We start from the raw sequence: 15,148 nt of genomic DNA, 5'->3' as shown, positions 1-15,148 counted from the left end.
TTGATCACCTGAGGTCAGGAATTCAAGACCAGCCTGGCCAAAATAGTGAAACCCCATCTCTACTAAAAATACAAAAAATTAGCTGGGCGTAGTGGCACACACCTGTAATCCCAATTACTTGGGAGGCTGAGACAAGAGAATTGCTTGAACCCAGGAGGCAGAGGTTGCAGTAAGCCAAGATTGCACCACTGCACTCCTGTCTGGGCAACAGAGCGAGATTCCATCTCAAAAAACAAAATACCACAGTACAGGTAGAAGAAAATAATTCAAATGTCCCTTGCATAAAGAAAAAATATTAAGATGAGGGATATCCCAATTATCTTTATCTAAGTATCAGAATATCACATGTGCCCTGAAAATGTGTACATCTGTCATATATCAATTTTAAAAATGAAAAACAAAGTCATAAGAATTGGAAAGGAAATAAAATGGTAACTATTTGTAGATTGTGTAACAGTATACCTATAAAACCCAAAGTAATCAAAGATGAAAATTAAAAGAATTTATTAAGGGAGAAAGTTATAAAATTAGCATACAAAAATAATAGCATTCATATAATCTTACAGTAAGCGGTTAGAAGATATAATGGGAGAGGAAAAAAGTCATATACAAGAACAACAAGAATAAGTTTTAAAAGGTGTTTCTGCAGCTAAACATGTTGATCCTTAAATACAAAGAAAAATAAATATGAATGAATACCTAAGAACAGAGACTTCTGCTTCTCACCAAGATGGAATAACTTACATCAAACAAACCAAAGAAAAAAACCACTGAGGCCAGGCACAGTGGCTCACGCCTGTAATCCCAGCACTTTGGGAGACCAAGATGGGCGGATTGCTTGAGACCAGCCTGGGCAATACAGTGACACCTAATCTCTACAGAAAATAAAATAATTAGTTGGGCCTGGTGGCTCGCTCCTTTAGTCCCACTTCTTTGGGAGGCTGAGGTTGCTGTGAGCCGTGATTGAGCTACTGCATTCCAGCCTGGGTGGCAGAGTGAGGCTCTGTCTCAAAAAAACAAAGCACTGAGCAAAATATGTGAAAGAATAGTTTTCAAGACTTTGGATATCAAGCAGTAAAGAATGGTGATTCCCGAGAAATAGGAATCAACCGAAGTATCCCTGTGGTTGTTTCAGCTTACTGCCTAGAGAGATTTTCCAGACTACGTAAAACAGAAAAGGGGAACCCAGGAGAAGCTCAGTAGTCTCAAAGTTGAGAAGAACAGGTTGGGAGTCCAGGAAGGTCAAGACAACTATAGTTCACAGACAGGTTACTGGGAAGGCAAGAGCTGCCTTAGAGAGTGAGCGAGCTCTGGAAATGCAGTAGGTCTCCCTTCAGTATCCAGCTTAGTACTAATTAGTGCATGCATGTGAGAAGACCACCCAAGGCCAGAAAGAAACACCCTGAAGAGGAAACAGTAGTCAGAACTCTTAGTTTAATTTTATAATAAATCATTTCCAAAATATTTATTGAATTGTAAAATCTGAAACTATACTAACTGCAAGCTGCTATATTCCCAAATATTTCCCGTTATTTGCTCCTTTAAACTTTACCAATAAAGTACAAAAAGAGTTCATAGAGTTAAAAATATTTCTTTGCAAATAAAATTTGCTTTTAAAAAAACAGCAGTACTGTCATGTGCCGCACAAGGCTGTCAAAAACAGACTGTATGTAAGACAGTGGTCCCATAAGATTATAATGGAGTTGATTACCTTTTCTATGTTTAGATACACAAATGCTTACCATTGTGTTACAGTTACCTACAGTATTTAGTACTGTCAACATGCTGTACAGTTTTGTAGTCTTGGAGCAATGGGCTATACCATATACCCTAGGAGCATTGTAGGCTCTACATACCATGTAGGTTTGTGTAAGTACACTCTGTTGTGTTCACTCAATGACGAAATAACCTAATGAAACATTGCTCAGAGCATATCCCCATCATTAAGCAACACATGACTGCACAGGGTTCAGTAGTATCCACTGGGGGTTTCAGACATCCACTGGGGGTCTTGGAACATGTCCCATGAGGAAAAGGAGGGACTACTGTAATACATAGTTTGTAATCATGACATCATCAAAAGTATTAACATTTTTATTATGTTCATATTCTTCAAAATATTATATATCTGACCAGGTTAGACATTACTTATACTTTATTGCTTTCATACTTGATTTATTATAATACTAAGCTGTCAATATTTCAGTCAATTATGATGGTTTTTTAAATGAAGCTATTCTTAATATTTTTATGAATAGTGACGAAGATTAGTTAAGCACTCTGGCTTTCAGGGAAAGGGTGTTTCGTTTTGTTATGGGAATACAGCAGTGTGATGATCTCTCATGGACCTGTCATCTAGCTTTGATTATTAAAACATAGCCAGTCTTGTTTCATTTATACCCACCCTGTCACAGCTTGCCTCTTTCCTCCTCTTCCTGGGTGGGTTATTTGAAGCAGGTAAAAGCAGAGGTTCTGGTGTATTTTTTTCTTGTAGTTTTTCCCAGTCATAAGTGCTTATCAGTTTTTTTGCCAATAAGTTTCTTGGAATTATGTGGAGCACAAAGTTTGAAGAGCACTAAATATTATTTAGGAAAGTCTACCTGTGCATCTAACTGCATAAATCCTTCAGTGGTGAGAAAGTTGCTTCAGACTTCTATTAACTCATGTTTGGGAAGTCCTTACACACTTACCTGATAACAGCCTTTCAGATATACTTTCAATCCTTTTGTGGTGTTTCTAGTAGCTTCACAGAGTCATTTTCCTGGACATGTTGAAATAACCTATATTAATATTGTGACTCATTTACATACAAAATAAGTATTATTTTATGTACGTAGAAAACATTGCTTGAGGCCAGGTGCAGTGGCTCATGCCTGTAATCCCAGCACTTTGGGAGGCTGAGGCGGGTGGATCACGAGGTCAGGAGATCAAGACCATCCTGGCTAACACAGTGAAACCCTGTCTCTACTAAAAATACAAAAAAATCAGCCGGGTGTGGTGGCGGGCGCCTGTAGTCCCAGCCACCTGGGAGGCTGAGGCAGGAGAATGGTGTGAACCCGGGAGGTGGAGCTTGCAGTGAGCCAAGATCGCGCCACTGTACTCCAGCCTGGGCGAGACTCCGTCTCAAAAAAAAAAAGAAAAGAAAAGAAAACATTGCTTTAATGTGGAATTAGAAATCAGACCAGAATAAAGTTCTCAATAAAGTGTAAGGAACTTAAGGGTCTTGTCGTCACTCAGTTTCACATATAGAATTTGTATTTAAATATGAATATATTCACAAGCACACACAGATGTGTATGTGTAATTTGGTCACTCATTCTAGGTGTAGATTTCTAGAATATTGGGTAGATTTCTTTTTAAAACACTACTCTTGACCCTTAAAGTATAGAATATCTTATGTTATACCTAATGTACTCTGTACTCTTAAGTAATTTCTTCCACAGTTTTACTTATAAACTACTTAAATATGTTTAAGTGTTTGAATGTTTATATGTCCATTTCCATGGATATTGATCATCTTGGTGTGTGACTAGAGTCTTATCCAGATGCTAAATGTTTTAGGTTTTGCAAGTCAAGTGGCAAAATCAAGGATGATGTTATGAAGATATTTATATAACTATTTAAAATGTAACCATTTTAAACTGGATAGGCCAGTGGGCTCACTCCTGTAATCCCAGCACTTCGGGAGCCCAAGATGGTTAGATCGCTTAAGCCCAGGAGTTCAAGACCAACCTGGGCTCAAGCAGTCCGCTCACCTTGGCCTCCCAAAGGTCGAACAGCATAGTGAAACCCCGTCTCTAAAAAAATTAGATAGGTGTGCTGGCCAATTTGCCTGTAATCCGAGCTATTCACGAGGCTAAGATGGGAGAATCACCTGAGCCCAGGAAGTTGAGGCTGCAGTGAGCAGTGATTATGTCACTGCACTCCATTCTGGGCGACAGAGTGAGACCGTATCTCAAAAAACAAAAACAAAAAACTGAATAAGCCATTCTTGGCCAATGAGTGGTAGTGTACTAACCCTTAGCCTAGAGTATAGTTACTATTTAATACTTAGTGTCTAGTAAATCATGGAGACAGGCAATAATCTCAAACCTGAATAATGTAATACTTTTTTGGAATTTCAAAATTTATTTTTATGGCAAAAAGAACACTTGATCATTGTGGAAAAAAATTGGAACATACAGGCAAGCATCATGAATTTTTAAAATAACTCATAATTCCCAAACCTACAGATTAAACATTGTTAATAATTTATTGTATCACCTTCCAGCCTTTTGTCTATACATGTGGGAGTATATATAGTTTAAAATAAGTTGGATTATTCTAACAATGTTGTTTTATGGTCCTTTTCTATATACTATTCTGTGGTGGAAATTTTCCCAGGTCATTAATTTGAATAATGTAATACATTTTTAGACAAAGTAATTTAAGAAAAGTTTTTTGAAAGTGAAGTATTTTTCTGAGTGTGTTTTTAAAAAATTCTGGTTTTTTTTTTTCGTTTTGTTTTGTTTTTGTTTTTGTTTTTGAGACGGAGTCTCGCTCTGTCACCCCGGCTGGAGTGCAGTGGCGCGATCTCAGCTCACCGCAAGCTCCGCCTCCCGGGTTCACGCCATTCTCCTGCCTCAGCCTCCCAAGTGGCTGGGACTACAGGCGCCCACCACCATGCCCGGCTAATTTTGTTTTTGTATTTTTATTAGAGACGGGGTTTCACCGTGTTAGCCAGGATGGTCTTTATCTCTTGACCTCGTGATCCACCCGCCTTGGCCTTGCAATGTGCTGGGATTACAGGCGTGAACTGCCATGCCCGGCCTAAAAATTCTGTGTTTAAAAATAATAGCCATGCTTTTTGGAAGCAGTGATTTTCTTTTTTTACAGTACAAAAAATAAGAACAATCAATCAGTTGCATTGCTGCCAAGTTTGAACCACAGCATGCTCACTGTCAGTTACACTTACACATCTTTTTATTAGAAACCCCGTTACTCATCAGTTTTCATTTGGGAAATAGTGATTTCTAACAATACAATATTTAATGTATTTGCCTTCTCCCTGCAAAATTTGTCCACATGGAATTATATTGAATACTGAATATCGGACAAGATATAAACATTGGCTTGAGAGAGTGATCCAATAAAAAACAGAGCTCTTTTATATAGAGAACTCTTCCCTGACACAGAAGTAAACTTAAGTCAAGTCAAACAAAGAAAATTAAATTTAACAATTTTGTGCTGGGATCTTAACTATGCTTTTTTATTTCATTTGTTTATATTGAATGTTTTATGGCTTTAAAAGTAGATCCCCTATGTTACCATAACACAAATTCCAGTGTTGCTCATTTTTTCCCCTAAAACGTGAGTTTGGTTTAATAGCAGTAATTTAATCAAATGCATTTGGTTTCTTTACAGATCTTCTTCAGCAGTATCGTTCTGCTGTGTGCAAACTAGACAGTGTGAATAAGGATCTTAACAGTCAATTAGAGTACCTTCGCACTCCGGATATGAGGAAGAAAAAGCAAGAACTTGATGAACATGAGAAAAATCTCAAACTAATAGAGGAAAAACTAGGTAAGTCTTTGCTTTTTGTTAACTTCTACTTTCTTTATATGGAGATAAATATTTATGATGAGAGAGAATCCAACCGTAAGAAAAAAGAATGCAAATGATTCAGAACTTAACAAAAACTCTTAACCTCCAAGTCCTATCTGATAAATGGTTATAAACTATTCTTTCACCAGAGGTAATAGGCATTCTCAGTATACTTTCTTAATTCTTTTTCTATAAATTATGACATATTCATGTTTGCATTTCTCTCATATAATTCCATTGTTTTTATTGTAAATTTAACTTTCTACATTTTCCATCTTCACAGGTATGACTCCCATACGTAAGTGTAATGACTCATTGCGTCATTCACCAAAGGTTGAGACGACAGATTGTCCAGTTCCTCCTAAAAGAATGAGACGAGAAGCTACAAGACAAAATAGGTGAGTTTGTTTGACCTGAGAATTATGCTTGGTTAGTTTACCAAAGTTCTTGGGTCTCATGATAGCTTTGTTTTTTTGCGATGAAGTCTTGCTCTGTTGCCCAGGCTAGAGTGCAGTGGCACAATCTTGGCTCAGTGCAACCTCTGCCTTCCAGGCCCAAGGGATTCTTGTGCCTCAGCCTCCCGAGTAGCTGGCATTACAGGCATGCACCACCATGCTTGGCTAATTTTTTGTATTTTTTTGTAGAGATGGGGTTTCACTGTGTTGGCCAGGCTAATCTCAAACTCCTGACCTCAAGCAGTCTGCCTGTCTTGGCCTCCCAAAGTGCTGGGATTACAGGCGTGAGCCACTGCATCTGACTTGGTCATCATACTTTAAAAACAGTATGAGTTCATGTCTAATTCTTCCTTTGAGCCAGAATTAATATTTTAAATTAAAAAAATAAAGTAATAATGAAGATAAAACTTAAGCATTATATTTTCTTAGGATACTCAGTCTTCTAAATAACTTGTGCTAATTATTTAGAAATGTTTATATTTTATGTTAAAAGTGATTGTTAAGAGTCAAATTGCTTGTCTATTTTTTGGTTCATTGCATTCTCTTTCAGAGGATCAGTAACTTAATAAGTATAGAATATGCAAAACCATTTGTAAATCACTTATTTTAAAATTGCTTATAATTTTTGGTTTGGAGAATCAGATCGCCAAACCATTTTGGCCATTTAGATCACCAAAAAACCAACACAGCTATTTCCACCCTAACTTCATAGTAAGAAAACTGTCCCTTTTAGATTAAATGTTAGTAAAGTCATCCCACAGAAGGATATCATGGTACTGGTGTTTCTCTTTTATTATTTCAAAAGGTTTAATTGTAGACTCTACCTGAATATGTTTTCTCATATCAACCGTAGAGGAATTCCCTTGAAACTATGGTGTTTGGAATTGGTATTCTTTGTCATATTCATCTGCGTATTCTACATTTATTCAGTAAAGATTTGAAATCTCACTCTGTGTTGTATGTTGCTGGGTGAATAAAACTGACATGGTTCTTGCCTCCGTTGGAATTCTGTAATTCTATGCAGTAGAGGGACAATTTAAAAAGTAAACTTTTTTCTATTTATAAGGAATTACAGTGGCTTATGCCTATAATCCCAGCACTTTGGGAGGCCGAGGCAGGTGGATCACCTGAGATCAGGAGTTGGAGACCAGCCTGGCCAACATGGCAAAACCCTGTCTCTACTAAAAATAAGCCAGTCATGGTGGCGCACGCCTGTAATCCCAGCTACTCGGGAGGCTGAGGCAGGAGAATTGCTTGAACCCAAGAAGCGGAGGTTGCAGTGAGCTGAGATCGCACCATTGCACTCCAGTCCGGGCAACAAGAGCATAACTCCGTCTCAAAAAAAAAGAAAGAAAATAGGGAATGAAAAAATGATGAAGTAATAGAAAATAATAGGGAAACAATATCAGTTGTCTGGAGAGATGCATTGAAACAGAGAACTGAAGGATGGGAAGGAACCAGCCATATAGGGGTTGGTTTCAGTCAGAGGTTGGGAAGGAGGCATGATGCTCTAAGAAAACAACAGGTGTGGCATGTTTGAGGAACTGAAAAGATGTTAGTGGCTAAGGCATGGTATGATATGCAAGAGGGAGAGGGCCAAACTGTTGTCGGACATAGAGGCAGAGGCCAGATTATGAAACTCCTCCCTCATCATGTTGCAAAAAAAATCTATTTTAAGTTCATTGATATCTCTTGAGTATCACACATGTAGGCATGTGAATGATGTGTTCATGGGCATGAGGTGTATACGGACTATTAAGCTGATCATTCAAAGTGTGTTGGGGCAGTTTAGCATCAGAAAGAAAGACTCTTTGCAGTGGATTTAGACATGTAACTTTTAGAAATTATGAGTTCAGAGTGACGCAAAAATCCCTTATTGGTCATCATTGCTGGTTGGTAGGGCACCTGCTTGTGACTGTGAAAATTTATATATTTATATAGAAAAGACAAGACATGTGTATGAACTATCTTCCAGGTTACCAAATAGTTACAGAAAGTTCTTCTTTGTAAAAGTTATTCTTTGTAGAAAGTTCTTATGTTGGTTAAATAATATGGTGTCTGGGATATACTCTAAAATACTCCAGGAAATAAAGTGGCAGAGGATGTCAAAATAAGACTTGGCAAAATGTTTTCATTACTAAAGCTTGAAATAGGAAATTCACTGTATTATTCCCTCTGCTTTTATATAGGTTTGCCATAATTTTTTAAAGAAGTATTTTATGAACAGTGGGATTATTTTTTTAAGAGACCAGAACCCACTTCCCACTAAGGAAATTCCTCAAGGTGCAGTTCTAGGCTAAGATGTAAGGTACATGTTTTTGTGCCACAGTCTCAGCACTAAATTTGCCCTAGACCTTCCAGTTACTACTGCGCTACTGTGGACATTGATTTGGAACTTGTTAATTAAGATTTTGTAGCAATTCAGAGGGAGTTTATGTTTTAGTTTATAATATTGTTAGTAGTATAATGATCATCGGTCATATGTGTATATATATCAAATGGTATAGATTTACAGTGTTGTACTATACGTGAGTCACATATATAATTTTAAATTCTCTAGAAGCCATATTAAAAAGGAAAAAAGGAACAGTGAGATTAATTTTAATAATAGATATTACTGAACCCAATATCCAAAATATTTCTACATGTAAACAACGTTAAAAATGATTAATGAGCTATTTTACATTCTTTTTTTTAAAATACAAAGTCTTCACAATTCAGAAGACAGCAAATCTCAATTAGGACTAGCTACATTGCAAGTACTCTGGAGCCACACACATGGCTGGTGGCTACCGTTTTGGACAGCACAGGTATAGAAAGAGCTGATGATCATAAAATCTTGTATCCTATGCATCCTTACCCCTATTCCATCCTTCAGAGGCAACCTTTGTTTTAACTGTCAATTTTTAGTTACTCTATTGTTGCCACCACTTTTAAAAGTTACATTATTATGACTATGTAAATATTGTTCAGGCAAATATTGTACTAAGCAAACTTGTGTGCTAGAATTACACTTCCTTCTCTATACGGGTCTAATGTCATGACTCTTACTTAGGGCACCAGTTAGTGCTCCAAACATCAGGCTCAAATAAATCTTCCTTACTCTGTTATTCTTAAAATCACGTGAAGTGTTATTCCAATTGTTACTAAGACTCTTTCTTGTTGTTAATTTTTCTGGAGTTTTTAATTGCCACCTTTTTTTTTCTTTCCCTATGCATCTTAATCACATCTTCTTCCTCCTGTACCAGTGACTAGTAACTGTGCAGGCCTCCTGTAAATCTGCCATCCTGGGTCTTCCTTAGTTACTCTCTTGGATTATATCCATTATTTATTGGATTCCATGTCTTTCTCTCTCTTATAAATTCCTTAGAAAAAATGTGTAGAAAGATAACTTGGAGCCCTTCCATGTCTGAAAAATGTCTTCATTTTGCGTTCACGTTTGATTGAGGTTTTCTGGAGATAACAGGATAGAAACAAGGCTAGAATATACTAGAGGTGAAGGGATTGGGAAATAGTCTAGAAATAATAGGAGACAGTCTGCCTGATTTAGCCCCAGAAACACTTTGGACTCAGAGTCAGTTAGAACAAAAGAGTGAGAAGTCCAGCAACTCTCCCTGTTTGGGAGTCCTGTCTCCCAAACAGGGAGAGTGGCAAATAAAAAGGACGGAACAGAATGGAAAAGGAAAGGAAGCCACAGCCTAGAATGTACCAGATTTTCAACCCAAACTTTGAAAGCTTTGTTTCCTTGTCAACAGGCATGAAAAGATGCCACTACAAAGTTAGATAAGAATGGAAATGAATTAAATGTTGGTATATTGGCTTTTGGTAGTTGCTGGCACACTAGGACCTAATGCTGGCCTCTGGGAACTAAAAGGCTGATAATTGGCTCTGCACCTGCACATTTATCTATTTTGATTTTAATTCAACAATTTTTACTTATTTATTTATTTTGTAGAGATGGGGTCTTGCTGTATTGACCAGGCTGGTCTCAAGCTCCTGGGCTTAAGCTACTCTCCTGCCGCGGCCTCCCAAAGTACTGAGATTACAGGCCTGAGTCACCATGCTCGGCCCAACATCCACATGTTTAAAGCAAAACCTGTGGACCCATGACGTTGCTTTGCCCTATCCCAGTTATAGTTACCATCAGGTCCCACTCGGAGAAGAGACTTGTTGGTAAAACAGTTCTATTTTTATAATAGTAGAAGAAATTCCAGCTAGCAACGTAATCCTCTTTCTTAAATGTAATTGTACAACTAACAATCATCACACATATGAGGGTAGCCAGCAACGTGAGAGACAAAATTCAAGATTAAGTTCCAAAATCAACATGGAGGACAATTTAGTAAAGAGACTAGACCTCTTTTATAAAATTATAATTACTATGTAGCAGAAAGGAGCCAGGACAAGAATGAATAAACAGATTACAAATATTGTTGCTGAAATAAAAATATTCAATAGGAGGACTAAAGTCCAAAAAGAAAACTTCCCAAATACAAAAAGAGATAGAAGACATAGAGAACCAATTCAGACTATTAGGAATCTAGAAAGAAGAAAATGGAGAAGGAAATGCTATCATGTGGAAGAGAATTTCCTAGGGATGAATAAAATTCATTGAATGCCCAGCAACAGTGACTGACAAAATACTCACTAAGATACTTCATAGTAATACTGTATCATATCAAGGAGAGGGAGAAAGAGTGTCAGTGATTTTAGAGAGCCAAAGAACCGTGCGGCCTTTAGCACATGGGGAGACACACACACACAAAGCTATCATTTGTTTAGCTTTGTGATGGCAGTATTAGAAGTTTAGGTTGAAAATTTGGTGTATTCTGGACTGCGACTTTCTCCTCTTTGCATCCTGATTATATTCATGAAATTTGTTAAAATCACTATGAGGGATTTTCTCATCCTCAGTCTTTTCCTATTCTCTATAAATCTTTAATAAATCTCACACTCTCAAGAGGTCAGAGCATTTGAAATAAAAATCTTAACAGTATTGAATATTGGTATATTTCATCCATACAATCAGGAACAAATTTAATAGTAGGAAAGGAAATAGGTACATTATATGTGTTTCTGTATATTTATGTTTATGTTTTTATTTACATATGTATACTGAATATATATTTGTTAGTCCTTATAGATCACATACTATGTTTCATCAACTTTAAGATTTCATTAACTATAAAAATGTCATTTTATGAAACATTAAAGAAAAATATTGCAAATTAACTCATGACCTTATAAAGTACATCTGGATTTCAGAGATGTTAAGTGTGAAAAAATATCTTAGAATTCATTAGATATGCTTAGCAATATATGATACTATGCAGTAGATTCCATTGTTTTCTTGAATAGAGGCTTCAGTTTTCTAAATAATTTTCCACTTATAAAGATTAAAAATTAGTTCTGTTAAAAATATGTATCTTCTATTTGGAGATAGTTCAGGGAACTATTAGAAAATATTTACATACACCTGAATTTTTAAAATCTGTAGCTATATATGTCAAGGTGCTCACTGTGTTCATCTCTACATGAATGAGATTATGAATATTAAATATGTTTTATTTTGCTTGTCTTTGTTACTTTAATAAGCATTATAATTCCTGTTCTTAAAATAATAAGTTCATTTAAGGAAAAGGGGGTGAAAGGAAAAATCTGCAGAATTTAGGTCTGAGATAATACCATTTCAAAGCACTGTGATACAAATTACTTATATATGTTATATACTGTGTGTGTGTATTAACTACTTTTATTTGGGGGCTTGTTTTGCATACATGTGAAGGAAATGATTGTATATAAGGATTTAATTAAATCTGTTTATACCAAGAATTATATTTAAAAGAATATGGTTTCATTGGATATTTAAGCATTCAGGTGTGATGAGGGAATTCAGGGAAAGGAAACCTTTGGTACATAAAACTTTTTTTTCTTTCCCCTTTGACCAGGATTATAACCAAAACAGATGTATGAGAGGTGACAGAGAGAAGAGGCCATTGGTCTCAGTAAGAATGCCCTGCTTTCTGCATCTCTGTTTCAGAAGACCAAGAGGGTGACTTACCAGACTGAGTATTTCTGGGGACAATACAAGTACCTGGGCATGAATTTCCATTTCGATTCAGATGGGACTGGAAACAACCATTCAATTTTATGAATCTTACTGGACGTTATGGATTTACTGGAATTATTCCAGACATTATGCCCTTTGGTTGTCACTACCTTGCAAATGTGTAAGAGGAAAATGTGCTAATGTGGCAGTGACTGTAAAACTGGCACATGGCATTTATTAATCCTGAAGAAAAGTACATGTACTATTTTTCAGTATAAATATAATGAACATGTCAGAACTATTTCTTGAAAACCTTTTTATTACTTTTGCGTGAATTTATTTAACAAAGATGTTTTGTCTTTTGTATAAGGGAGGTTCTAGAGGCTAGATGTTTAATTGTAAATATGTGAGGAAACTCAATGCAGAATTCAGGATAAAAATTTTAAAAGCACAGGTATTTGGGAATTGAAATGTTAAGATACCCAGAACAACATTAAATCGATGAGTGAACTTGTGACAGTGGTAGCATTTCAAATTTCAAAAGACTTATCCTGTGTGTGTGTGTATATATATATATATATAAATAAATATATATATATAAAATATTCAGCAGCACCAAGTTTTATAACTATTGTTTGTTTGACTTTATTAATACTAGAATATGTAGTCTCAGCCTTAATTTTACATTTACATTATTTTGTAATTTTTTATTACTATTTTTAAGGGGTTAAAGAGAACATACATTCTCACATTAGTGTACTTTCTGGTAGAAAGTTGCTGCAAAAACATTTGAAATGTATATTAACCTAATGTATGTCATATATATGTCTTTGTGTAAGTTCAAGACTATTGATCTGTGAAGTTATTTTGTAAGGACATACATTTGGTAAGTTTGTGTCCCAGGAAATGTATGTGTTTTTAAACCCTTTCTAAATATGCAGGCCATTAATAAATAAGATTGTTTCTTCCCTACTGAATAGATAAGTGTTTTTCTTTTTTAAAATTGGAAGCTTCATAAAAGTTATCTTGTTAAAAAACGATGATGATGTTAACCTATCTTTATAATTGGAAATTATTTAAACTGTTTGTTGTTACAGAAGAAACAAAATGGTAATTACAGAATTAGCTGTGGGGAAGATTGGCTCCCATAGTACTACAGGTTGAGTATCCCTTATTCAAAATGGTTGGGACCTGAAGTGTTTTGGATTTTGGTTTTTTGTGGGGTTTTTAAATTATTATTTTGGAATATTTGCATTATATTTACCAATTTAGCATCCCTAATCCAAAAATCTTTCATTAGAAATTGGAAATGCTTCAATGAGCATTTCCTTTATGTGTCATATCTGCGCTCAAATGTTTTGAATTTTGGAACATTTCTTGTTTCTGATTTTTAGATTAGGGATACTCACCCCATACCAATATTTGGAGTCCTTAGACAGACATTAGATTATATGAAAATGATTGATAGGTAAGAAAGGTTAAAGAGAAATGACTTTTTAGGAACTAGACTTGAAAGTATAATTAATATGTGGAACTAGTTTGCTTTTATAATTCATTGTATCAAGAAGGAGTCATGTTTTAAATCCAAGGCATTGAGACTATCTAGAAGCAAAAAAGTTGGTTTTAAAAATTCTTTTTATTAGAAGTGTGTTTAAAAACATGTCTTTTTTTTCCCTTGAGCGACAGTGGCCTCACTACATTGCCCAGGCTAGTCTTGAACTCCTGGGTTCAAGCAGTCTTCCTGCCTTGGCCTCCCAAGTAGCAGGGATTACAGGCATGCACCAACATGCCAATTTTTATTGCTTAAAATGGCGAATTCTATGGATATTACCTAGCACCAAGCCCATATCTGTACATTTTTGTTCATTTTATAATACTGGAAAGAATGTTCTATCAGTAAAATAAGGTTTTAAGTATGAATATCCATTTTTGTGGAGTTTTTCTACCCTGTAAAAATTAACTTTGTGGTTCCCAGTAATTACAGTAAAGAGTTTTTCTATATTTTCACAGTTGGATTTATCTAAGGATATTTCTCAACATATTAAGGAATCCTTTTCTACATTTGAGCAAATACTGAGGTTCATGTTGTACCAAATAATAATAAATTGCTTTTGTGTTTAATATGTAACACGTAAGAACAATTGAAATTTTCTTCTAAGATTTAATACTAGTCTTTTAGTATAAAGGAATGTAACTGGAGAAAAAAATTAATGCTACAGCCATTTATCCTGTGTTATGTGTTATATAATCTGAAATTTGTCACAATGTTACAATCAGGAAGTTTTTTTTCTGGTTTCTTCTTCCAAAGGAAAATAATAGCCTACTTGTATTTTGAAGTAACTGAAATAAAACTCTCTCCAAGCCTTTTTGCACATTACGTTCATCAGTTTTCATGTGTACATTTGGCCAGGCCTATGGTAAAAATAGGCTCAATTTACTTAACATTTTTATAGAGTTTTTGGTATAAGATTCTTTACAGAGACTAAAATTTGTTGCATATATAACATTCAGATTATTTTAAGTGAAATTGGCTCCTATTGTTAAATATTAGTGCTAAGAAAAGTTCAGTCTTCTAAACTGTCTATACTTTGGCTCTATGACTTGATTACTTTATAGTCATTATGAAATTGATGGGGTTAATTCCATTGTATTTTTAGTATAGAATTTTCAAATAATACATTTTAGTAAAAAAATTGAATGTTTAATTTTCATACTGTGAAACTGGTGAAAAATATTAAAAGCACCCATTTAAAACTTCTGGAAATGGTCCTGAGGACAAATGGCAATGAAGAAACATCTATTCAAGAACATTTACAAAAATTCAGTAAGGAAGATGAGAATCTGTGGTAGTTTGAACCAAGACTGACTACTCACTTCCACCTCCAAGCTCAGCAAGCAGATGAATGCAGCCAAAAACGCTGGGTTCCTTATCCCACCATCTCCCAGCCAGAAATTTTTTTCCCGAAAAGAGCAAGACTGTAGTGATTCTTGTCCTGCCTTCAACTGCCTTTTGCTAGCACTAAGTCCTGGGTCAGTGTGGCCAGGTGAGAGCCGTCTTCTC

The 15,148-nt window shown here is 35.6% G+C and overlaps 1 protein-coding gene across 2 annotated transcripts in view; it reads left to right on the top strand.

Moving 5' to 3' along the window:
- Nucleotides 1–14,459, top strand: part of SMCHD1 (structural maintenance of chromosomes flexible hinge domain containing 1) — a 149,347-nt gene extending 134,888 nt beyond the window's left edge. Inside the window, exons 46-48 of one of the 2 annotated variants that reach the window (XM_003817887.6) lie at nt 5,404–5,562; nt 5,867–5,981; nt 11,987–14,459. In XM_003817887.6, the coding sequence (XP_003817935.1) occupies nt 5,404–5,562; nt 5,867–5,981; nt 11,987–12,011 (299 nt within the window). In that variant the 3' untranslated portion in view covers nt 12,012–14,459. The other variant, XM_063597309.1, reaches the window with a different exon arrangement.
- The last annotated feature ends 689 nt before the right edge of the window (nt 14,460–15,148 follow it).

Source organism: Pan paniscus, chromosome 17 (genome assembly GCF_029289425.2).
Source record: "Pan paniscus chromosome 17, NHGRI_mPanPan1-v2.0_pri, whole genome shotgun sequence".
Taxonomy (NCBI): Eukaryota; Metazoa; Chordata; class Mammalia; order Primates; family Hominidae; genus Pan; species Pan paniscus.
Note: the sequence above shows the minus strand (reverse complement) of the source record. Positions and strands in the feature narration are given on the sequence as shown.